Here is a 25,274-nt window from a genome sequence, read left to right on the forward strand (position 1 = left end):
TGATTAGTTTAGATCTCATGTTCATCGGAGACAGTCGGGTAGATCGTGACCTTATGCGATAATGTAAAACAGGTGAAGTCGATGGAAATAAAAATGGGGAGAGATGTAGAACAGGCTGCCGGCACGTTACCACCCATTACACACTATCGCACACAGTCAAGATCTACCCCAGTCCGAGGGATGTTTGTCTACAGCGGCATTTTCTCTAGCACCTTGACCAAAGGGAGGCAGAAAGGTTCTATTTTGCCCGTGTACGAAATAAAAACTCTTCATTGAATGGGATGAAGAATGCAGCAGCAGTGTAAAGGCCTACTTAGAGTCCACGGGGTAGATGTTTACCTTCACCGTCTGGGCGGTAATCTGGCGGAGTGGATTGCCCATCCTTTATAGAACCTGCTGGATGTTGAAATCAATGGAATGAAAATCATGCAGATCCTATACTGGGTGGGTAATCCACTCAGGAAAAGTACTGACAAGGCGGCGAAGACAGAATTCTACCCCCATGAGTTCTGCGTCTCACGTGGGATGTGGATACACTGAGCAGAGGCTGTATACTTCTCTGCAAAGAGACAAATTGGAAAGCAAGCTGATCTGAGATAATGTCACTTATTTCCTCTCCAAAGAATTGACAGAGACCTTTGAGCAGGTCTAATTCCCTGCCCTTTGGAGCAATCCGGTGGGAGGGGGAAAGAAAGGGCATCCTAAAGAAAACAAGACAGAAAAATAACTAAAGTTTGCTTAAAGCCATTTTAGATAGTCGAAAGTCTTTTGTTTCCCAGGTTGCATGCTATCTTGTCAAAAGTCACAGGAGACGAGCAACCTCTGTGCACCTCTCCCCCTATGTTTTACCTGGTGCTGCTCTTCCTTCAGTCGTTGAGTATGTTCAGGGTTGAGATCGATAGATTTTTGGACTCTAAGTGAATCAAGGGATATGGGATCGGGTGGGAAAGTGGAGTTGAGGACAAAGATCAGCTATGATCTGATTGAATGGCAGAGCAGGTTCGAGGGGCCGTATGGCTCCAGTATTAGGCTCCACATTGGATATTTTGAAGGTACAATGTAGATTCACTAGGATGTCACCTGGGATACAAATCAGAAGCAAGAGGTGAAAAATGTTGGCTTTTTTTTATTGGAAGAATGCAGGTTACGAGACGATATGATGGAAGTGATTCGAATTATGAAAAGAGACGGCAGGGTAGATAGAAGAGAAACATTTTCAGTAGTTGAGGAGTCAAGAACGGGGAACCGTGGACACAAGATTAAATGTAAGAAATTTAGAACAGAGGATAAGAGAAACTTCTTTACACAGAGAGGCTGTGGAATTCACTTCCAGGGTTAATGGTTGAGGCAGAAACTCTGTCAACATTCAAGATTAGAATGGATAGGGAGATGATGAGATATGGGAACAGGGTGGGTAAGAGTAATTAAGACTCTTTGTTCGTGTGGAGGGTAAATGCCGACTTGGCGGGTCGAATGGCTTCTATCTATAATGTTAATCATGCGGCCCAGGAAAACCTGGGTCTTCACTGCTGTTGGAACAAGTTAAGTGGAGCTGATGACGAGAGAACAGTCCATTGGTTGCACCCTTCTAATGTAAGTGCAGCCAAAGATGACGGCAGCAGTTTAAAAAATAAATACAGGAGCTAAGGTATGAATTCTACATCACCCAACTGGAAAGTCAGGGGAAGCAGTCGGCCACACTTTTTTTGATGGCAGGCCCGTACTAACCAGGTAGAAGATTTTACAGTGTGTTCATTGATCACCAGCTAAGCCATATAGATTTGGCTTTACAGACCGAAATGCCTGTGAGGAGCAGTAGAGGAGAAAAGATATCACAGGAGCTGTTTGATTCTATTACGAGTAAATAGTCTGGCTGATCCTAAGGTACGTACTGAGAGACTTTGCAAACTTCCTTGAAATCAGCAGAGCGTAAAATCTAAGTTTAGCATTGATCACAGTAGCCTTTCATTCCTCTCTCTGTGGTCTTTTCTTTACTCTGTTTTCCCTGTGTTTTTGTTTCTTGGTATGTGTTGTGTCTGTCCCTTTCTCCTATTTTCTGTTTCTCCTTCTTTTGCCTTTCATTTGTCTCTCTCCCTGCGCCTGTGTCTCCCCTCTCTCTCTCTCTCTCTTATACATGTTTGTTGGGCCCTACATTGACTTTAAGGAAAGTCAACAAAGGTCCCAAATTAATACGGACACCAGAAAAACAAAAGTTCACTTTTTGTGTACAGTTTTTTAAAAACTAGAGTGATTAGTTCTTTGTATAAAGAAAGGGGACCTCGTATTAATCTGAATATTAATTTATTTCCCATGGGGCTGCTCACAAGTGACCTGGGGTTGGCAGCACAGTTATGATGTTTAACTACTGAGATGAAGCACTGTTTAATCTGTCCTATTCCATTAAATGTTCTAAATAGGCAAATGCTGAGGTCTTTTAGTGACCAATTGTTGAGAGATGTTTCTGTAAATTGGAGGCCATTTATTTGACTGCATTTTGTGCCAGGATTGTTTGTTCATGTTTATTAAACCAGCTATGACTTTATTTATTGCTCTCGAGAAATGACTCCTATATATGCAGCTGTCATCTATAAGGAAAACATTATTATTTTCCAGAAGTCAATAAAAAAACACTTTATTGTCTTTAAAGAGACCTTTTACAAACTTCTTTCTAAATTATGTTACGACAAATATGCTCCCTCCCTTGGATTGGTGTAACCCTTGACTCACCATGAGCAAGCCACAGGAGATCCACTAGTTATATGTTAAAAGTTGTATGATACCACTCACACACACACTTCACACTGCAGATGTCACACTTTGTTACAGATGCAAAAAAATATTAAAAAGTAAACTTTGTTAGCTACTGAATGCTGGATGCTTCTCACCCAGACCAAAATAGAAGAGCACTTTGCGATTTACATAGATCCTTTCCCAAACAATTAAACTTTAAATAACCTGAGCTTGAATTTACGAATGAACTTTGTGATTTTAAAGGGGCCTCGCTGCACCTTAGCAAAATAATGTCCAGTGCATTATGTGACATTATTAATATAATTATTATTATATGGGACAGGCTTGATGGGCCAACTGGTCTTTTCCTGCCCGTCATTTTTGTATGTTCGTATAAAACTCTCCTTATAAAATGGCATATGATCCAAATTACCATGAGCAATGCCACAGGAGATTCACTAGCATTAAATGAAAACAATAAACTTGCATATGCAGATGTCACACTGCCAATGTCACATTATGTTACAGATGTAAAGCAATCTTAAAATGATGCATGCTTCTGTGTTGGAGCATGAAACTGAACATACGATCATCTTAAAATCTATAAATGTTGGGTGCTTCTCAGCTGCAACCTTACAAACATATAAAGACAAATGACAGGGAAAGACCAGCTGGTCCATTGAGCCTGTCCTGTACTGTCATGGTGTGACTTCCACACACCATCACCCCCAGTCCCCTACCCATCAGAAGTGAGATTGCAAAACTCACAATGTAGCCAATTCTGAGCATGTTTACTGTACTTAGTGCATGTTTCATTGGCATCCCAATGTACTATGGTGCCTCCCCATTACTTTGTAGTCAATTTAGCTTCATTGTACAGTCTATACTGGTATGAAAGATAATGGAGCAACTGTGTGGAAGAGATCTAGTTGTTCAGTACCAGGACTTGCATTGATTAGTGCAGAGGTTCACAATGTTTCAGAAGTGTGCTGGCATCAGCACTTCTGTTTGTTTTAATAAGACTAATCCCATGAGGGATTTTAGCTTGACAGGTTAATCTCTCCAACTTTAAGTGCTGTCTCATACTCTGAGCTCTGCCCAGTATTGTGTGCATCAAAGGTAAGAAATAATAATGAAGGAGAAGCAACTGATTCAGTTTTAGAAGTCACTCAATGTAAATGCAGCTTTTGAAAGAGCTCCTATTTAGGGATCAATAACTACAGAGTAGAGATTTCCAGGAAAGCATCCCTCTATAACAACAACTTGCATTTATGTAGCGCCTTTAACATACCGAAACGTCCCAAGGTGCTTCACAGAGGCGTAAGGAAAAATTAATGCCGAGCCAAAGGAGGAGATATTGGTGGGGAGGGCGAACAAAAGTATGGTCAAAGAAGATGGGTTCAAACGGGGGGCCTTAAAGCAGAAGAGGGAGGTGGAGGGATTTAGGGTGGGAATTCCAGCCCCCTGGGCCCGAGATGGCTACCAGCACAGGTTCCAGTGGTAAGGAGCAGGGAAGGGGTGGGATGCACAAGAGGCCAGAGTAACTGGAACAGAGAGTTTGGGGGTTGTAATGTTTTAGAACATGAGTAATCTGTAAAATGTGGACCTAGTTTAGAAAAGACATCCAGTAAATGACTGAGATTGTGTTAGGGAAATGCTGCCATGCGTGCCGTAATTCATTTTGTAAATGTTTAACACTTTCAGAGGCTACTGTCGCAGGACTAGATCATACATGAGACCCTAAGTTGTGATCTTGGGCAATATTTCTGCATGGTGGTCACTTCAATTTCACCCTCCTGGCAGCAGAAAGGAAGGGCTACAGTCCTGGTGTCCTTTTGATTTCTTCCTATTTCTGAGTGGCGTCGGTATGGCCTTACCACCAGGATTCAGGGAAGGCCTGGGTAATAGGAGAGAGTGGTGGCTAAACCAGATCCAAGTATTTCCTAAATTACAACAGTGACTACACTTCAAAAGTACTTCATTGGCTGTAAAGCACTTTGGGACCTCCTGAGGTTGTGAAAGGAGCTATAGAAATCTAAGTGTTTTTTTTTTATTTTTCTGAACAGTTATATGGTTAACCCAAGGTCCAATTTTCCAGCCTCTGGTCTTATCTTGGCCACTGCCAAAAGCACCTCGATTTTGGTGTGGAGTCTTATGGAAAGCATGTGTACATAGCTGAATACCATCACTGGAGAAAAACAGTTGATTATTGTTTTAATGAGGCTTTTGAAGCTTATCCCATGGGAACTTACCCAAAGAAATAAGAGATTTAAGAAACAATTACTGTATTGTTTCACCCATTGTAATCCTTCTAATAAAATTAATTACTGTAGACATCATGTAGTCCTTTGTCACCTAATTTCAAAAGGAAAGAGTATCCTCTGGGAAACTTTCAGTGGAGCATCTGGGGGATGATTTCCTCTGTGCACTATGTGTAGTCACATTGTAAACATGTTTATAAAGTCCACGCTCATGATTCTGTTATACACAAAGCAGTCATGTCTTGGATTTCCATCACTGGCACAGACCCTCGCCTTCCCACAGTGTATAACAGGAATTTGGTTGTGCACTATCTCCGATCAAATGAACATTTAAACACTGCCAGCAGTGTGACGTCAGACATCTACAGTGCACAGAGGAAATCTTCCCTACTACCTGCTTGAGGAACATTGTTAACGCTGAGTCAACTTGGACTGAAGTGCAAGATGGCTCTCTCTTCAGACGCAGGCGGTTTGGTTCCTTTTCCCCAGGGAAAGGGAGCTTAATATTTGAAGTGCTCATTCAGTATCATAGAACAGCAGGAGGACCGTGGTGGTGCAGCATGTTGGTGCATCCAAGTGCTGTCCTGTGGAGGAGTGGGACATAGGATTCTCCCCCCGATCCCCTCCAAATGCCAAACTCCCGATTTCAGTTGTGCCACCACGGGGGAGGTGCCAAGCAGTGAGCAGGTGCTTTCCCATTTTGCGAATGGAGTTGTCACACAGTGCGTAAATCTGCCCATATCTTGTGGTTTTTTTTCCCCTTGTTCACTCTTTCCTTTTTCACCCGTTCTTTCCTTTTTCACCCTTTTTTCCCTTTTTCAGTGTTTTTTCCTTTTTTATCCTTTCTTCCCTGATGAAGCCAACTCTAGCTAGGACGTGGTTATGTGGGCACCCACAGCCCTCTAATAACTTGTGCAGGTCCATCAATCTTGATCTGCAAGCCTAGACACTGACCTGTGTAACTGTGTGGAGGGCTTTACAGTCAATCCCATTTCTGTTTTCACTTGACACCCACACTAAAGCTCTTCAACAGGATTTACAGGACAGGGATTGGTAGCAGGAACCCTGGCTGACTTCCATAAGCCAGGGGGCTCCCCTGTTGAAATCTGCTAACTTGGCACAGACCAGTCCAATTCTGGTGTGGGGCTGCTCTCCAAGAATGACCTGGGTTTAACTATTGCTCTAATTTTCCCCATCTCCTACCAGGAGTGCCTAGCTTCCAGTGGGCATATTCCCGCACTGGCATGGAGGATAGAGCCTATGCTCTACCCCTCCGGGGCATCACATCTCAGTGCTCAAATGCATTGTGCCTCTGCACTGTTACAGCGATTCGATGAGTAATTAATGAGGTGTAATTATAAATAGCTAGAAATCTGCATCAGTAATGAAGCAGCTCTGAATGTAATCACTTTCTCAAACTGGGATGACGTATAATGCAGACATTCATTCATCCAGTTCCACCGAATTAGTTTTTTCTCTTCAGTAATTGGTGTTAATCGTGTTATTGGTGTTCTCATGAATTAGAGATCATTTTATATCCAGTGTCAGATTGCTTTTCAGTCTGTGTTCTAGTAATAATTGTATGGGCTCGGTTTTTCTTTTCTCAAAATTAAATTTATGGTAAGTGCCATTTTTTTTTCCAAGTCTACATCTTTAGTGTTAATATCCCAACAGAGGCCTTTCCTCAATCAGAGGTTTGTATTTATATAAATTTACCCACTGTTGTCATGGTTTGAAATACACGGCCTGAAAGGGTAGTGGAAGCAGATTCAACAATTAATTTTCAAAAAGGAATTGGATATGTACTTGAAACGGAAAAATTTGCAGAGCTACGGGGAAAGAGCAAGGGAATGGGACTAATTGGATAGCTCTTTCAAAGAGCCAGCACAGGCACAATGGGCCGAATGACCTCCTGTGCTGTATGATTCTGTGAAATTAGTAAATGCAAGATGGTGGAAGCAGGTTCCTGAATGGCTCTTACTCTTCTTCTTCCTGCCACAATTCCCATGATAGAAAGTCATGAAAACAACAGAAAGAGGAAGCTGTTTCAGAGCTGAAACATTGATCATCATCTTGTTTGACACCTACCTCAAAGACCTCCTCTGGCAATCATGAATGGGAAACCAAAGGCCATACAGGGGAAAACCCATGAATGATTTAGGTCTAGCTCTCTGAAGCCGTTGGCAAACCTCGTGCATTGCAGAGATCAGAGACGCATGGGACAGTTGAATATCTGTGTGAAGCATCTATGAAACCAGGGCCGACCAGAAACCATCCAGTGGTGGGTCTCAAGACATTGGCGTTATCTTGTTTCTCAGAAAGGAGGATAAGTGTGGGAACTGTGGGCAATCCTGTCTAAAGTTGGCTGCAGGTTGAGAACACCACAAACCTGGCTGTCTGCAATTAATCACCTTGACTCTTATCAAATTGGGCTTGATGCATGATGGTTATAGATGTTCAGTGGCTAACTAAGCAAGAGAGCACCCCTTCATGAACATGGAGAAGCATTTTGAGAAACCTCTAAACTTGTTTGTTAATTATTTCCAAGATATATGCAATCTAGAGAATACCCTATTAGCTAAATATATTTCCTTTTTTATTGACTTTATATTCAAATAAATTATTTTGTGTAGAAAGTTCGCTTGGAGCGAGAATTTCTATTGCACATAAGAAGCCTGAGCAGCTGATTTAATGAAAATGAAAGTCCTGTTTGTAATGTCGCGCGGTGTCACAAATGAAATTATGGGGTGCAGTTTCTCTACCGTTTCATTCAATAGCAATGATGCAAAGCTGCGATGCTGATCTTAATCCAGTTTATTATCACAGGCTGCTTGGAAGGGATCTTTTAAATCATGAGATGAATCAATAGTGTTTTTAAAAGCATCTCAACTTCTGCTGTGAAATTTTGTTAAAATTATAACGAGCGACCAACAAAGAAAGGGTAATTTGTTCTATCACACATGAGATCATTATGATTTGATTTGGTTCTAAATGAAGCACCTACATTACACTGATGCTCTTTGGTGATGAGTTCAACACTGAATGCACTGTTATCTTAAGATTGATTGGGTGAGGGGTGGATAGTATGAATGGAGAATTGACCCACACAGCACAATTAAAGTGGAAAGATGAAAGCCGCTGTATTGCATTGCTTCAGCACGATCAATATGGACATGTTCATGGAGGATTTAGGAATGTTATACCAGACATTAAACCATCATATTTTCATATAACTCAACAAATGAATATCATATGGAGAAATGGTGAGAAGTTACCAATCTGTAATCTAATGGAGCAATTCCGATTGGCATTTATAGCAAGTACAAAGCTCAAACAGTTCACAAGCTGCATGTGAAGCAGAGATCAGATCATAATCTCGAAACGTTTCTCTTCTCTTGTTATGTATAATATGCTCACTGACCCCCGCCCCCGCCATGGCATTGCCCATGGGTAGTCCTCCTTTTGCTGCCAATTTTCTCCCTTCCTCTCCTGACTTCTGATGGGGTACAGATCCGTGACCATCATCCAGTACCTCAGCTCAGTGGCCATTTTTCAGGTGTGTGTTTAGGCACTGGATGTCAGCAGGTTATTCTTACATGTCGGGCATCTCCAGGCAGCAATCTGTATGTGAATTGCATCAAGGCCAATTGCGATCTGGTGCATATAAAATTCAATTCATGTAGTTCAAGTTTATAGTCACACCTTGGTCTATAGGCTGTATAGATGGCATATTTTGAGGTGGAAAACCTAGGTTTGTTAGGATGTGGACATCCTAACAAAACATTTGTTAGGATGTCCACAGTGATCACAATGTTTCGATTCCTGTGCCAATGCTGGTCATTAATCCTCTTCAGTCACTTGGAAAATACAGCTGAGATCATCCAAGCATTGGAATCTGCTTCATATTGAATTTGGAGCAGATTAAAATTGACTCCACAGGAACAACGTGGTTTCTTGCTTCTGCAAATAATAAGCAACTTTGTTTTGTTTGTGCCTGTCGTATTGCCGCACACCAGGACAGCAACGTGCTCCTTCCATTTCTTTCTTCCAGCTACATTGCTGTCTTATGGAACTCCTTTTAAAAAAAAATTATTGGTCATGTCACAATTGTAAACGTCATCGGTTGAGTGTTTAGCAAAGAAGGAAAGGAGATCAGTTGTTGACCAAGATGAAATAGACATCCTACTGGGTTTCTCTAAGCTCTTTTATGCACAGTGTTGTGTCTCTGTCACAGTAATTCAGGACCCGTGCTTTCAGCAAATGATTTGGTTTTTGCCTTTAGCATTTGTCCAGTCAGTGCCTCCTTTTCTTTGGCGGTGATCACCCAGTTTTGCAGGCACTCCTCCATCTCTTGAACCTTCTCACATTTTCTTTCCTCCTAGTGTCACCACCTAGCTGTCGAACATTTTCATTGGCCAGGTAGTGCATCATAAAGCATAGCAACATTTCCTACTTTACAACAATGACTACACTTTAAAAGCACTTAATTGGTTGTAAACCACTTTGGGACGTCCTGAGGTTGTGAAAGGTGCTATATAAATGCAAGTCTTTCTTTCTTTTCACTCCTAATGATTGCTGCACATGTCAGAACATTTTTTTTTGGCCAACCAGCTGCCTGATATTCATGGAAAGCTATCACCATGGTCTCCAGATCAAGCTACAGAGAAATCCACACAAGTAGAGTTTTTGCTTGGTGGATATACGAACATACGAATTAAGAGCAGGAATAGGCCATTCGGCCCCTCGAGCCTGCTCTACCATTTGATAAGATCATGGCTGATCTGATTGTGACCTCAACCCTACTTTTCTGTCAACCTACTATAACCTTTGACTCCCTTGTTAATCAGGAATCTATCTAACTCAGCCTTAAAAATATTCAACGACCCTGCCTCCACCGCTCTCTGGGGAAGGGAGTTCCACAGACTCACGACCCTCTGAGAGAAAAAATTTCTCCTCATCTCCGTTTTAAATGGGAGACTCCTTATTTTTAAACTGTGACCCCTAGTTCTAGTCTCTCCCACAAGGGGAAACATCCTCTCAGCATCTACCCCTTCTAGTCCCCTCAGGATCTTATATGTTTCAGTAAGATCTCATTCTTTTTTTTATTCGTTCATGGGATGTGGGCATCGCTGGCAAGGCCTGCATTTATTGCCCATCCCTAATTGCCCTCGAGAAGGTGGTAGTGAGCTGCCGCCTTGAACCGCTGCAGTCCGTGTGGTGAAGGTTCTCCCTCAGTGCTGTTAGGAAGGGAGTTCCAGGATTTTAACCCAGCGACGATGAAAGAATGGCGATATATTTCCAAGTCGGGATGGTGTGTGACTTGGAGGGGAACTTGCAGGTGGTGGTGTTCCCATGTGCCTGCTGCCCTTGTCCTTCTAGATGGTAGAGGTCGCAGGTTTGGGAGGTGCTGTCGAAGAAGCCTTGGCGAGTTGCTGCAGTGCATCCTGTGGATGGTACATATTGCAGCCACAGTGCGCTGATGGTGAAGGGAGTGAATGTTTAGGGTGGTGGATGGGGTGCCAATCAAGCGGGCTGCTTTGTCCTGGATGGTGTCGAGCTTATTGAGTGTTGTTGGAGCTGCACTCATCCAGGCAAGTGGAGAGTATTCCATCACACTCCTGACTTGTGCCTTGTAGATGGTGGAAAGGCTTTGGGGAGTCAGGAGGTGAGTCACTCGCCGCAGAATACCCAGTCTCTGACCTGCTCTTGTAGCCGCAGTATTTATGTGGCTGGTCCAGTTAAATTTCTGGGCAATGATTACTCCCAGGATGTTGATGGTGGGACATTTGGTGATGGTAATGCCGTTGAATGTCAAGGGGAGGTAGTTAGACTCTCTCTTGTTGGAGATGGTCATTGCCTGGCACTTGTCTGGCGCGAATGTTACTTGCCACTTATGAGCCCAAGCCTGGATGTTGTCCAGGTCTTGCTGCATGCAGGCACAGACTGCTTCATTTTCTGAGGGGTTGCGAAGGGAACTGAACACTGTGCAATCATCAGCGAACATCCCCATTTCTGACCTTATGGTGGAGGGAAGGTCATTGATGAAGCAGCTGAAGATGGTTGGGCCGAGGACACTGCCCTGAGGAACTCCTGCAGCAATGTCCTGGGGCTAAACTCCAATGTATACACGCCCAACTTGTCTAACCTTTCCTCAGAAGATAACCCCCTCATCCCAGGAATCAGTAGAGTGAACCTTCTCTGAACCGCCTCCAAAGCAATTATGTCCTTAAATAGGAGACCAAAACTGCACTCAGTATTCTAGATGTGGTCTCGCCAATGCCCTGTATAACTGTAGCAAAATGTCTCTACTTTTATATTCGATTCCCCTTGCAATAAATGACAACATTCCGTTTGCCTTCCTAACCACTTGCTGTACCTGCATACTAACTTTTTGTGATTCATGTACTAGGACACCCAGATCCCTCTGTACCTCAGAGTTCTGTAATCTCTCTCCATTTAAATAATATACTGCTTTTCCATTCCTCCTGCCAAAGTGGACAAGTTCACATTTTCCCACATTATACTCCATCTGCCAAATTTTTGCCAACTCACTTAACCTATCTATATCCCTTTGAGACTCCTTGGGCCCGATATTACCATGGCGGCAGGTTCGCGGCGGGGGGCTATTGGGCGCGTGGGTAACGCGCCCGGTGAAATCAGTCTGCCCCGCACGCAATCGCAGGCTGATTGGATCCACTTACCTGTTCCGGGTTCCCCGCTGCTGAGCTGCGCGGCGGGCGAACTGCACAAGCGCAGTAAGGTCTGTCAGCTGGAGGAGCTCTATATAAAGGGGCAGTCCTCCATTGACTGATGCTGCAAGAAATAGGAAAAATTACAGCATGGAGCAGCCCAGGGGGAAGGCTGCTCCCAGGTTTAATGATGCCTCACTCCAGGTATCATTGGATGGGGTGAGGAGGAGGGGGAGGACAGAGATCTTCCCCCCGGCGGGCGGGAGGAAGCGGCCTGCCTCTGCCACCAAGAAGGCCTGGCTCGAGGTGGCAGAGGAGGTCACCAGCACCACCAACATATCGCGCACCTGCATACAGTGCAGGAGGCGCTGCAATGACCTCAGTAGGTCAGCCAAAGTGAGTACACTTACTCATTCCCCTACACTCCGTCTGCCACATCACCGCCCCCACCCCACATCTCCTTCTGCACTGCCAACACTACTCTGTCACATCACCCCTCACACCCACTCAAACCTCATCCTCATCTTACCTGCACTTACTCACCTCGCCAGTACTCATCCCGTCACTACCACTCAACCCAATCCTCATACAATCTCATGGCTCTATCTCATACTCGCCCTCTCATGCATCTCTTTCACGGTCAGCCTCACTCAACCTGCCACTACCTGTGCTGCAGCCACAGGGCATGCATCACATATGTGCAGTAGGCAGCGTAAGGCAAACGTGTCGTGAGCATGAAGGGATGCACAAGGGTGTTTGAGGGTTTGTCATGGTTTTTACTCATATTTAATTTCTGATCAACTCACATTACATATTATATTAGCACCATTACTGCCACGTCTTTGCAAATCTCGTCTGGTTTGTGCAATAATGCCCTTTCCTGAGGATCACAATGAAGACCCACACCTGATGCCACCCATTGTGTCACTGCAGGGTGGGTGCAGGTGTATTTGCAGGACTCTTTTGTGCAGACGACTGAGAGACGTCAGCGATGTCCCCGGTGGCACCCTGGAAGGATGCGGAGGAGATGTTGTTGAGGGCAGTGGTGACTTTGACAGCGACAGGTAAGAAGATGGTGCTTGGGCCAGCCGGGAGCAGCTCGGCATGAAGGAGGCTGCAGATGTCCACGGCTACATATCAAGTGACTCTGAGCCTCCGTGTGCACTGCTGCTCAGAGAGGTCCAGGAAGCTGAGCCTCAGTCTGTGGACCCTGTGGCGAGGGTAGTGCCCTCTGCGACGCATCTCTCTCTGTGGTTGCCCTCCCTCCTGCTGTGCAGGTGGATGTGTAACAGCACTGTGTTGTGGAGCTCCACGTGTCAGAGGTGGACGGCGTGGCCGGCGAGGCTGGTGATGCTGTTCGCCCTCCGAGGAGGTCATGACTGCAGCTACGGCGGCCCCCATCCAGAAGATGTATATCTGAGGGGGTCCGCAAGGTAGGTACATGTGTCTGGACACCGGGGTAAGTGTTCTTAATCAATGTTCTTAATTAGGCACATGGTCACAAAGAATGTATTGTGTTTTTTACCAATTTTATTGTTAGGAGGAGGGTGGTGGAGGCCAAACTTTGTCCAAAGTGACAGAGTGGCCTCCTGCAATGAATTACGCCCCCCCCCTCCCACCTGTCAAATGGACCTTTACAGCTGCCACAGACTGATGGCTGCAACACGTCCATTTGAACTGGGAGTGTTTCCCCCAGTACGGGAAACAGTCCCAGTTGTTTGTGAAATCCTAACCCTCCTAAAATATCTCGTTAATCAGGTCTGTAAACGACCTGAAATACCAAAATAAATACCTTAAGTGGCACCCCGCTGGCTTTCATTGCCGGCGGGAGTCCCACATGTGGGGGCTGCGCGCGCATGTCAGCGCATCAATGGGAAACCCGGAAGTGGGGCGGTTTGGAGCCGGGCTCCCAACCCGCCCCGGGAATCCCCGATTTTCGTAGCCCCCCCACCAGGAACGCACCCGATCGCGGGTGCTAAAATAGAGCCCCTTATGTCCTCTTCTCAACTTACTTTCCTACCTACCTTTGTGTCATCAGCAAATTTAGCAACCATACATTCGGTCCCTTCATCCAAGTCATTGATATAGATTGTAAATAGTTGAGGCCCAAGCACTGATCCCTGTGGCACTCCACTCATTACATCTTGCCAACCTGAAAATGACCCATTTTTGCCTGCTCTCTGTTTCCTGTTATGTTACCCCCTACACCATGAGCTCTTATTTTGTGTAGTAGCCTTTGATGTGGCACCTTGTCAAAAGCCTTCTGGAAATCCAAGTACACCACTTCCACAGGATCCCCTTTATCCATGTTGCTTGCTACTTCCTCAAAGAACTCTAATAAATTAGTCAAACACGATTTCCCTTTCACAAAGCCGTGTTGACTCTGACTGATTGCATTGAGATTTTCTGTGTGCCCTGCTTCAACCTCCTTAATAATAGATTCTAGCATTTTTCCTATGACAGATGTTAAGCTAACTGGCCTGCAGTTTCCTGCTTTCTGTCCCCCCTCCTTTCTTGAATAGAGGAGTTACATTTGCTATTTTGCAATCTGATGGGACCCTTCTAGAATCTAGGGAATTTTGAAAAATTAATACCAATGCATCCACTATCTCTGCAGCCACTTCTTTTGGATAGGGATATACTCAACTTGCCCGAGTCCAGGGAGCTTAATAGCAGGTTGACAAGCAGCAAGATTTGGGAGCCTCAAATGTGTACAGTGATACTGCTGGAGTACCTGCCAGAACATGCATTTATGGGACAAAATGGCTCAAAATAAATGGGTAATCTTGTCACTATATGTGTCTGGGTTTGTGTTTGCATATTGTTCATTGAACTCAGGAAGTAGTAATTTACTTGCTATCAATAAGGATGTGTTCAAAATGGGTTTATACTAAGTGGGGGACAACTGTACTTGTTAATGATTTTCCTGAATCTTTCCCTGTCGGCAGAAAATTCTTTTGAGCTTTATTGATCAATGTTCTTAATTAGGCACATGGTCACAAAGAATGTATTGTGTTTTTTACCATTTATGGTTTCCACGGAGGTCCTAGGGTTTTGACATAATGGAAGGATGTGGATCTCCAGTGATTGAACGTGGAAAGAATTGTCCCAATATTCTCATTGCCCACTGATATTAAGATAGATTTTCTGGTCCTGGTGAAATTCTGTCAGGAATGGCTAGATGCTAGTGCAAAGTTAGACAGAAGTACAATAGTCTGATTGAACATAATTGTATGTCATTGACTCATTTGAATAATTATTGATAGTTCCGTGTGCAGCTTGAGCTTCGTGCACAGAGCAAGCCTCATGATGGACCAGAAAAATTGTAAAATTTAAAGGATACAGCTACTTAAAGGTAAGTGACCATACATGAGGGCAAAATCTCTTACAGCTTTGGAAAGACTCAAAGGTCTTTCAACTGGAGGCAGCCTTTGGCAAATTTCAAAGGATAAAAAGAAGGCAAAGAAAGGCCAGGAAAAAAATGAAGCAAACAGAAACCCAATGTGGAAGCACAAAACAGTCTGCGGACAAGCGTTGCAGGAGCCCAGCACCCAACTCCCTGTTTGAGGACTGGTCAAATGGAAGTGGTGCTACATGAGGTGATTGCAGTGATGGTGGAGGATATCCTCCCAATAGGGCAGCATTGCAGCATGCTTGGAAGGAGGCATCAGTAGAGTTGAAAGTGCATCATATGTTTGTCGGTGTTGGTTGAGGAATGAACATTGTCCAGGACACTGGGAGGACCTGATGTTCTTCAAATAGTGCCATGGGATCTTTTATGTGCACCTGAACAGGCCGATGGGGCTTCGTTTTAACCAAACAATGCAGTACTTCCTCAGCAATGCACTGAAGTGGTAGAGTGGCAGCCTAGGTTATGTGCTAAAGGGACTAATGAGGGATCTACTATGTGGGCTACACTGTATTCAGATCATTACTCATGGTTTGCAGAGAACAATATCAGTAAATCTGACCGCTGCATAAACTTGCTGCATTATTTTGATGATGTTGGGCACTTGTCTGTACTTCTATATGAATAGGGGCTGTCTTTTTGTTACAGTTAAGATTCCAAGTCGAAGAACATATATTGATCCAGAAACCTGTGAGGACCCCATCCAAGCAGTGCATCTTTTTGCCAAAGAACTGGACCTTTCCTGTATCAAAATTGAGAGAGTCATTGGAGGAGGTATTGGCCTTTTTATTACATCTTCAACACAGAGAAAGGGGGAAATAGAAGTATTTTTTAAAATTGGAGATTCAGGACACTGCCATGATTGAAAATAGTTGGAATGAGGTGCATCATAAAATAATGATTAGTTTCTTGCAAATACTGACACTCCCAGGGACCCTGGTCCTTGCTTCTGGAAGAAAGTGACAGCTACTCAAAGGGGAAAAATGCCATCACTGCAGAAAGTGTTCTTTAATAATATAGAGCAATAGAAATAACCTGCTGTTAAGTCAATAAATACAGAAAAATTTGAAGACCAACTAGCAGAAATCTGATGACCTTGCGAACCAGGTGGGATCCTCTTGTGGAGATCCAGGGACCTCAGTTTGAAAACCTATACTGTAGATCCACGTTCCATAGTGGTAAAGGTAGATTGAAGGAGGTAAGGAATTGCATCGTTTTGGATGCTTGGGAAAGAATGAGAGTAGAAGTTGTCACAGTGGGTCTTGGAGATGAATTTGCACAATTTCCCACTCAATGAGACATTTATCTTAGTGACTATAGACCAGATACCTCTTTGCAGAGGGGAAAAAGCAGTGATTCCTAGAATTCCTCTCGCACATCTCTCGTCATCAGTTTCAAGATTGACAGATCCCTGGGAACAGGTCACTTGCTCAGCTTTTTGGCTGGGCTTGATGCCAGGAGATCTAAAGTGGGAGGAGGGGGTCCCCATAACGCCATAAATTTGCATGCAACGTTGTTCTAAAGTCATGATTTGGAACTTACTTTTTGGCCAGTGGTTGGAGAAGGGCCATTCAGGCCAGGGAACAAGAAGCCGCATCACTTACCAGTATGGGTAGGCTGAGGCGAACCGGCTGTACAGCTATGCTCAGCACTGAGCCTGCCTGTGGCCAGGGAAAATGTCATTACTACCATAATGCTGGCATAAAAAATCTCATAGGGTGGGTCTCGATGCCCCCAGAAGCAACAGTGGCACCTCATTTATCTCTCAGCACAGCTGCCAAAGTTAGCACTCCTACCAGGGGCGACCCTCCAATGTAAGTCTTTCACCGGTTATGTTAATGACAGTAGACAATGTCTCTGATTGTCCCAGGTATTGATATTGTTTGAAAAGTTGCATATTTTTCAGAGTGCTGGGTGTCATGCCCCTTATCATCTGAGTAGACTGGATCTGTTGCTGAATTCTGTCGTTTACAGTGATTTAAGCAGATGGATTAATGGACAGGCTCCTAGTTACTGTGATAATGGCCCAGGAATTACTGCTACTTGCTTTTGTGTATGAGCACACTTGACATAAACCAATTACCATTTGAGGATCCAGCAATGCCACAGTAGGAATATCGAGCCAATTAGATTGTGTATTTGTTTATTAAAACTCACACAAAACACTTCTGCTATCTGTGTTATGTACATTTCTATAAACTAGCACAATCCATTGATAGTTCTAACTAATTTTAAATTAGCATGATTTCAGTTTTTTTCTTGAATTATTTTTTATACAAAATTATAGATGGGCTTAAGATTTCACTTAAAATGTGCCTGTTGACGACAGTGTGATAGCAAAGTGTTTTAGGATGCAACGCACGTCTGTAAATTCTCCACATAGTGAGTTCCAATCGCACCACTGTTGATTTTATTTTTAAACCATTCATCTTTTCTGTATGGGGGGGTTGTTGGGTTATAGAATGACAGCTAATAACATCCCCCCCTCCCAGAAATACCCATAATTGCATCCCCAACCCCTCAAGAAAATAATAGTGTAATCCTCCCACCCACCCTTATGCAAACATGTAATTACAACCTCCCCCCCCCAACCAAGGCAAATACTTAGCAACATTCCCAGCTACCCAAGCAACTAAATAATGACACTCCCCTGTCCCCACACAAACAAGTAAGACCATCCCCTCCCCTCCGAAATAGGTAATAAGATCCCCTCTAACCCCCTTCCCCCAAGCAAACACATCCCATCCCCTGGCAAATACATAGTGACAACTCCTCTCCTGATGCAAACATGTGGTAACAGCCCCTTACTCAAGCAAACAAATTGGGATATTACCCTCCCACCTAAGCCAGCATATAGTGATATCCCATTCCTACCACACGAACACATAACAACAACCCCATCCTCCACGTACCTGCATCCCGAACCTCACACCAAGGCATGGCAACGACCCCCTACACCAACAGGTAGTCGATATAGCAGTGCTTAAAAACAAGTCTGTTGTCTCCTGTAGGGGAGTTTGGCGAAGTTTGCAGAGGCTGCCTTAAGCTCCCCAGTAAGAGGGAGCTCCCAGTGGCCATCAAAACACTGAAAGTTGGCTGCTCCGAAAAACAGAAGCGCGTCTTCCTGACAGAAGCAAGTATAATGGGACAGTTCGATCACTCAAACATCATCCGCCTCGAAGGAGTTATCACACGAGGTAGGCATCTCAGCCTGACAATACCTCTTATTTTAAAAACTGTAGCTATTAAATATTAATTTTTAAAATTTCTAATACTAAACAAGCAAATTGTGTCAGAAAAATGAATAGTATTTAAAATATCTAAACTTGCAATTGAATCATTTAAATAAATATTTTTCTAGTAGCTGTACAATGTGATTTTCTCCCAGGGGTAGGTAAATTATATACATAATAGATTAATTATTTTGGACATCTCACAGCGGTCAGACTGGAAATACTGTAATTCAATAAAATATTTTCTTTGCTGTTGCTATGGCGATACTTTGTCTGGAGGAACAACTGTGAGCAATTTCGTGGATAAGGTGGAATTTTCTGCAGCTCAACATTAGCAAGACTGAAGACATCCTGTTTGGTTCCCGCCATCAACTCTTCACCTTTGGCCTCTGACCACATGCCACTTTCTGGATGTCCAGTAAAGCTCAACCCTATCATGCGCAGTTTTGGTGTCCTGCCTGACCCCGAGCTGAGCTTCAAACTTCACATCCAGCCCACCACTAAGGCTAAAAGTTTCCATCTCGCCCATCAATCCTAACTCACTCGCACTGCTGCTGAAACCCTCTTTTATGCCTGTGTCACGTCAAGAGTGAATCTTTCCAATGCTCTCTTAACTGTTCTCTCCAGCTCCACCTTCCATAAATTCCAACTCATCCAGAACTCCACCACCTGCACTAAGACCTATTCAACTATGGCCCCAGTCTTCACTGATCTCCCTTGGCTCCCCAGCCCTCAGCACATTGAGTTAAAAATCCTCATCATCTCCTACAAATTCCTCCACAGCCTCACTCCTTCCTACAACTTAAATGTAAGTGGTTGTTGATATATGTGGCTATATGGTTAGATGGAAAGGCAAGTGTCATCATTCTCTGAGGTGGAAGCCAGATCATTTCCAAAAGGAAGGAATGGAAAATGGATGGATGAATCGCCCTGGACCATGCTTATGTACCTTCAAGGCACCAGCTCAAGAACGGCAATTGGGGTATCCCTCTTGGGTACAAAATGGTGTTTGACATGGGAAGATCTAGAGAATATGGCAAAAAATGCAATATTTTGGGTTTTTTATTTAAGGCTTTTTTCACTTCCTTCTCCCCATATAACACACCCTCGTAGGAATGCAAAGCAACCTGCTCCTAGGCCTTTGCCAGAGCCACTGTGAACCTAGTTATTGGACTGCGATGTGCTTAATGGTGCCAAGCATGACTCTCCAACCAAGATTACCCTGGGTGACATGACGTGGCCTGCGCTTGTATCTCCCTGCGGCAGCATGGTTAGGATTGGGAACTGTGCGGGTGGAGGTTAATGATTGTAAATGCTCGTGCTGCCGCTTGTGGTGCGATTCATTGGAGCTCGAACATATTGTACCACCAGAATGCCACCAAGGAAACTGCATGTGAGCACAGGAGATAAAAGTGGTCAACCTATTAGTTAATTTGAGTATTTTAACATCACAATATGCAATATTCATGTCAAATACAATCAGTTGGACAGTTACATGGGTAAGATGGGTATAGAGGGATATGGGCCAAGTGCAGGCAATTGGGACTAGCTTAGTGGTATAAACTGGGCGACATGGACATGTTGGGCCGAAGGGCCTGTTTCCATGTTGTAACTTCTATGATTCTATGATTCTAGTTAACCCAATATACTTCTCCTTTCATAGCCATGATTATCTTGAATATTCATAGAATCATAGACAGCACAGAAGCAGGCCATTTGGCCCATCGTACCTGTGCCCGCTCTTTGAGAAAGCTATCCAATTAGTCCCACTCACTCGCTCTTTCCCCATGGCCCTGCAAATTTCTCCTTTTCAAGTATATATCCAATTCCCTTTTGAAAATTACTATTGAATCTGCTTCCAGGACCCTGTCAGATTTTTGAAAAAATATATTTATATAGCTTCATGAATTCTCTGTAGGTAGATGTTGTGTCCCAAGGCTATTCAAAGCAGGAACTCCCTGCCTTTGTTCCCTACTCTATATTGAGTTTCAGATCCAAGCTAAGGCAGCAGTGGGCCTAGTACAAATGACCTACCTCCACGTTGCCAGGCTGGGAGCAGGGAAAAATTGATCACTGTTCTAGCTATCCAGCAATCTCTGCTAGAAGTACCTTTGTGTGGATCTTGAGTAAGGACAGGATCAGGTTCGCTTGTGATGAATGATTCCTGAGGTCAGTTAGCCTGCCAGCTTTCACCAGCTAGGCCCACACGTAAAGAATGACCACTTAGAAAAGGTTCCAAAGAACTGCCACCACTCCTGAACCGCACGCAGCACTATAGAAGCAAGCTAAGGGGAAAAATATTGCAGCATTAGAACACCACTGTATATACCTGTACACATTTATAGTCTCACCTCTTTTTCTCTTGCCCCTCACTGTGATCAAGGAAGTGCCAGAAAACCCTCACCCAGACCGCTGCCATCTGGGATGTTGGTGAGAACGGGCTAGGATGACCATCCCTTCCACGTTCCTGATAGATAGCTCTCCTCCTCCTTCTCCGACAGCACACCTGAGATAACAGGAGTCAGCGTGGGGGAGAGGTGCAGGCAGGAGCTCTGAGGCCGCTGCTTGAGTCCCAATGTATTTTGCAGCTTACAAGAGGATTGTTTTCTGCCACCTAGCAGTTGTTGACAGGACTTCTGCATTCAGGCTGTTGTAAATTACATGCAGAAAAAGTATGTGCCATGGGTCTTCAATCCTCACCATTCTACCAGTCCACTAAAATAAGCATTCTTGCTACCATTTAGTTATTTTGCTGCTCTCCTTAAAAGTTCATTGCAGACGCAATAGGTCAATGTTATTTTAGATTGAAAAGCTTCAGTGGCCTAGTAATGCTGTGCGGTCCGAAAGTCTTCAGAATGTTTGTCATTGGATTATCCCCCTTGTGTCCTTTTTAATAGCTAAATGGTACTGTTCCCATTTTGAAAATGTAGGAAAGTGAATTAGTACCAGTGAGATTTGGTCTGTGTTAAATTGCACTTGCTTGTGGTGTTTAGATTGATGAGCCTTCCCTCATTTTAAATATATTGTATTTTTTATATATGTATATATATATTTGAATATAAAGGGAATTAGGTAGCTGCTCCAAATAGAAGAATATTAAAGAGCATGGGGAGCAAGTGAGTGGGATTAGATTAAGTGACGCATGTGCAGAAAAACACCAGTACAACCTTGATTGGCCCAGTGGCCTATTTCTATCCTGTAAGATTCTGTGATTCTATGAGTGTTTGACAGTTTGGAAGTGTGACACATGCATTACATGTGTGGCATACACTTTCACCCGCTGTAGACTTGCACTTGGCACGAGAGTTTTAATTACATAAATCTGGTAAATGAAAGATTTATTCAGGTGTTTACTTCCGTAATTACTGCTGGTAAATAGAGAGATATATTGGGGTTAGTCAAGCATGCTGGAAACATTGTGCACTGCAGTGCAGTGAGTGTGGCTCCCTGCCCATATTCATTCTTTGAACATTGGCTGTGCTGCTCAGGAAACTGCCTTCTAACAGGGAATGAGCAGAGATTTGAAGGACAAGTCATTCAGGCCATTCTCAGTGGTTAAAGCACAGCATCAGCTTAGGCCAAGAAGAAAAGCTGTGAAGGCTCTTGGCTATAGAACACTCATGATGGAGAAGATGAGGGAAAAACGGATGAAAAAAAACTTCATCAAAGAAAGAAATAACTTGCATTTATATAGGGCCTTTCATGAGCTCAGGATGTCCCAAAGCACATTACAGCCAATCAAGCACTTTTGATGTGGAGCCGCTGTTGCAATGTAGGAAACGCGGGAGCCAATTTGTGCACAGCAAGATCCCACAAGCAGCATAATGACCCGATAATCTGTCTGTGATGTGATAAGTATTGGCCAGGACATCGGGGAGAACTCCCTTTCTTTTCTAAGTGGAGCTATGGGATCTTTTACGTCCACCTGCGATGGCAGATGGGGCCTCGGTTTAATGTCTCATCTGAAAGACGGCACCTCCGACAGTGCAGCACTCCTTCAGTACTGCACTGGAGTGTTGGCCTAGATTTTGCGTTCAAGTCTCTGGAGTGGGACTTGAACCCATGACCTTCTGACTCAGAGGCGAGAGTGCTACCAACTGAGCCACGGCTAATGGGTTGGAATATTCAGATCATTGTCCTGAAACCCACAATTAATGCATACCTTCTCCTTTTATTATGACATCATTTACCAATAAATCTCTTCTCAAAAATGTTTAAGTTCTGTGATTTTAAACCAATACTGAATGCAGGTCCAACATCCCAAACCTTGTTTCGCTCATAATGTTGTTTATGTATAGCTGCAAGTCAGAATGTAGTCAGTGAACTTAACACGTGTGCCCAGGTACCTGATTTATCATATGCTCCAAGATAGAATGTCACCCAAATGATTTTTAAAAATTATATAATTTTTACATTTATTTCTCCTTTTGCTGTGGCTGTAAACTCATTACTGTGATGCATTTGACTGTCAGCTGAACCCTGCAATTTGTAAATGGAAAACGCTTTTGACCAGTATCTTCAATTTTTCATTGTGCTTTGCAGTGCTATACTTAAAGATCGTTAACACTGTGATTCCCCATTTGCAGGTAAACCCATGATGATTGTAGTTGAATACATGGGAAACGGGGTGTTGGATTCCTTCTTGAGGGTAAGTTTGTCAGATTTATTTGACCTGTTTTTAAAGACAAACAGCCTCTAAAAATGAATAGCATTTGCATACAGATAGCAATCCACAGCACCATGATATTAATGTGACGCAGGCGTGGATCTGCGATCCCTCACGCTCCTGAGTTTCCTATCTTACCTGTTACTATCTGAAGAGGCACCAAGTGGAGTAATTCCCACTAGGATGGATGAAGAAGCAGTAGAGAGAGTCCCTGGCTTCTCTTGCTTGTCTCCTGGCTGTAGTTCAGTGTGCCTTGAACTTGGCTGGGCTCAGCGCTTTCCAGAAGGGGAAGTGATAGTGATCAGGAGTGGGAACCATAGCTGGTTTCCCCCCCTCTCTAACCTAGGGGTGAGGAGGTTACTTGCAGAGTTGCTGTCACCGCCCATTCTGAGAAAAGCTGAATCTGTGCAGACTGCGGCTCAAAGCTTGGGACTTTCCGGGAACCTATGGCGCAGCTGCCCACTGGGTAAACGTGCTGAGCCACCGAGGGAGCCATCACTTATGCACCATACAGAATCTGTGTGGTGTTTGTACTGTGAAGGAATACTGATGGCTGCTCCCAAACGCTGTCTCCTGTGCTGCGCGAGATAAGAGAGCCACTTTACAGCAAACGCACTGCATTAATAATTGAACACAATCACCAGGGGTCACCGAGCCACACTGGTAAAAGTACAAACGACTTCTTCACTAAATTTAGCTTTACAGGACAAACAAGTGGATTGCATTTCCTCTTTAAAGGGATTAAAAAATAAAATCTGTTTGGCTGTCATTGGAACGTAAGGAAGAAAAAAGGAAAAACTTGCCTTTATACAGCACCTTTTCATGTCCTCAGAACATCCCAAAGTGCTTTACAACCAATGGATTACTTTTGAATAGCCAGTGTACACACAGTAAGATCCCGCTGGCAATAAGTGAATGACCAGATAATCTGTTTTGGTGGTATTGAGAGAGAGAGAGATGTTGGCCAGGACACTGGGAGAACTCCCTGCTCTTTGTCACCTGAACAGGCAAACAGGCCTCAGTTTAACATCTGATGATAAATGGAGGAGAATGAGGCTCATTTGTAGTGGTCACTAATTCATTTTGTTTTTCCCTTATTAGGCTGAAGGATCATTTTGATAAAGTGACTTGTATCAAATGCTGGCACCAGTTGGCAGTCTCATTCTTTTCCAATGCTGCTCAGCTCCATCTTCTCCCAAGGCCACCATTTTTAGGGCAATGTTCAGTTTACCTGAAATTTTTAGTTGATGTTTATGTACACCCATATACATCACAAATCTTTCAATAAAATAAATCTGAGCTTCCCCCTCTATTTAATTAATTCTTCAGCAATTTGTTTCACATTTCTTCCTTTTCCCATTGTGGAATCTCCCTTTGTTCGGCTTCATCTTCTCCTGCCAAATAGGCTGGAGACCTACTCTCAACCATCCATCAAGGCTAATGGAATGTCTCAATGAACTATCTCAAGGGGGCTGGACTACAAAGGGGAGGAAGTGATGCTTCAGTTGTACAGAGCCTTGGTCAGACCCTATCTGAAGAACTGCATTCAATTTTGCGCACTGCACCTCAGGAAGGATACATTGGTCTTGGGTGGGGGGATGCAGCGCAGATTCACCAGAGTGATACCAGGGCTTAGAGGGTTAAATTATGAGGACAGGTTGCATAAACTTGGCTTGTATTCCCTTGAGTATAGAAGATTCAAGAGATGATCTGATCGAGGTGTTTAAAATGTTAAAAGGATTTGATAGGATGGATACAGGGAAATTATTTCCCCCTGATGGGGGACTCAGAAACGAAGAGACACAATCTTAAAATTAGAGCTAAGCCATTTAGGAGGCAAATCAGGAAGCACTTTTTCACACAAAGGGTAGTGGAAATCTGGAATTCTTTCCCCAAAAGGTTGTGGATGCTGGGACAATTAGAGCTTACAAGACTGAGATCAATTGATTTTTGTTAGGTAAGGGTATCAAAGGATATTGAGCTAAGGTGAGTGAATGGAGATGAGGTACAGATCAGCCATGATCTAATTGAATGGCGGAGCAGGCTCAAGGGGCTGAATGGCAGCTACTGGGACATTCATTGAATGTCCTAGGATGCTTGTTCGGATGACTTTCCCTCTCTTTATTGAGTCATCCTGGGCGTTTTACTGGGACTTTCCCACTGCAGTATTGAGATCAGGAAGCAGCATATGGTGCAATTGCAGATGTAGATTCATCCTCTAACACTCCATGTTAAAGCTCCAAAGCATCACTTCTCCCTCCTGATTTTTACACTATTTTCTCTCTC

General features: G+C 43.8%; 1 protein-coding gene across 2 annotated transcripts in view; it reads left to right on the top strand.

Moving 5' to 3' along the window:
• Positions 1-25,274, top strand: part of LOC137342512 (ephrin type-A receptor 7-like) — a 362,022-nt gene that overhangs the window by 295,062 nt on the left and 41,686 nt on the right. The window contains exons 10-12 of one of the 2 annotated variants that reach the window (XM_068006436.1): positions 15,757-15,863; positions 18,101-18,286; positions 22,909-22,970. In XM_068006436.1, coding sequence (XP_067862537.1) covers positions 15,757-15,863; positions 18,101-18,286; positions 22,909-22,970 — 355 coding nt within the window. Of the gene's footprint in view, positions 1-15,737; positions 15,864-18,100; positions 18,287-22,908; positions 22,971-25,274 lie in introns of both variants that reach the window. The other variant, XM_068006435.1, reaches the window with a different exon arrangement.

This window comes from Heptranchias perlo, chromosome 26 (assembly GCF_035084215.1).
Source record: "Heptranchias perlo isolate sHepPer1 chromosome 26, sHepPer1.hap1, whole genome shotgun sequence".
NCBI classification, from domain to species: Eukaryota; Metazoa; Chordata; class Chondrichthyes; order Hexanchiformes; family Hexanchidae; genus Heptranchias; species Heptranchias perlo.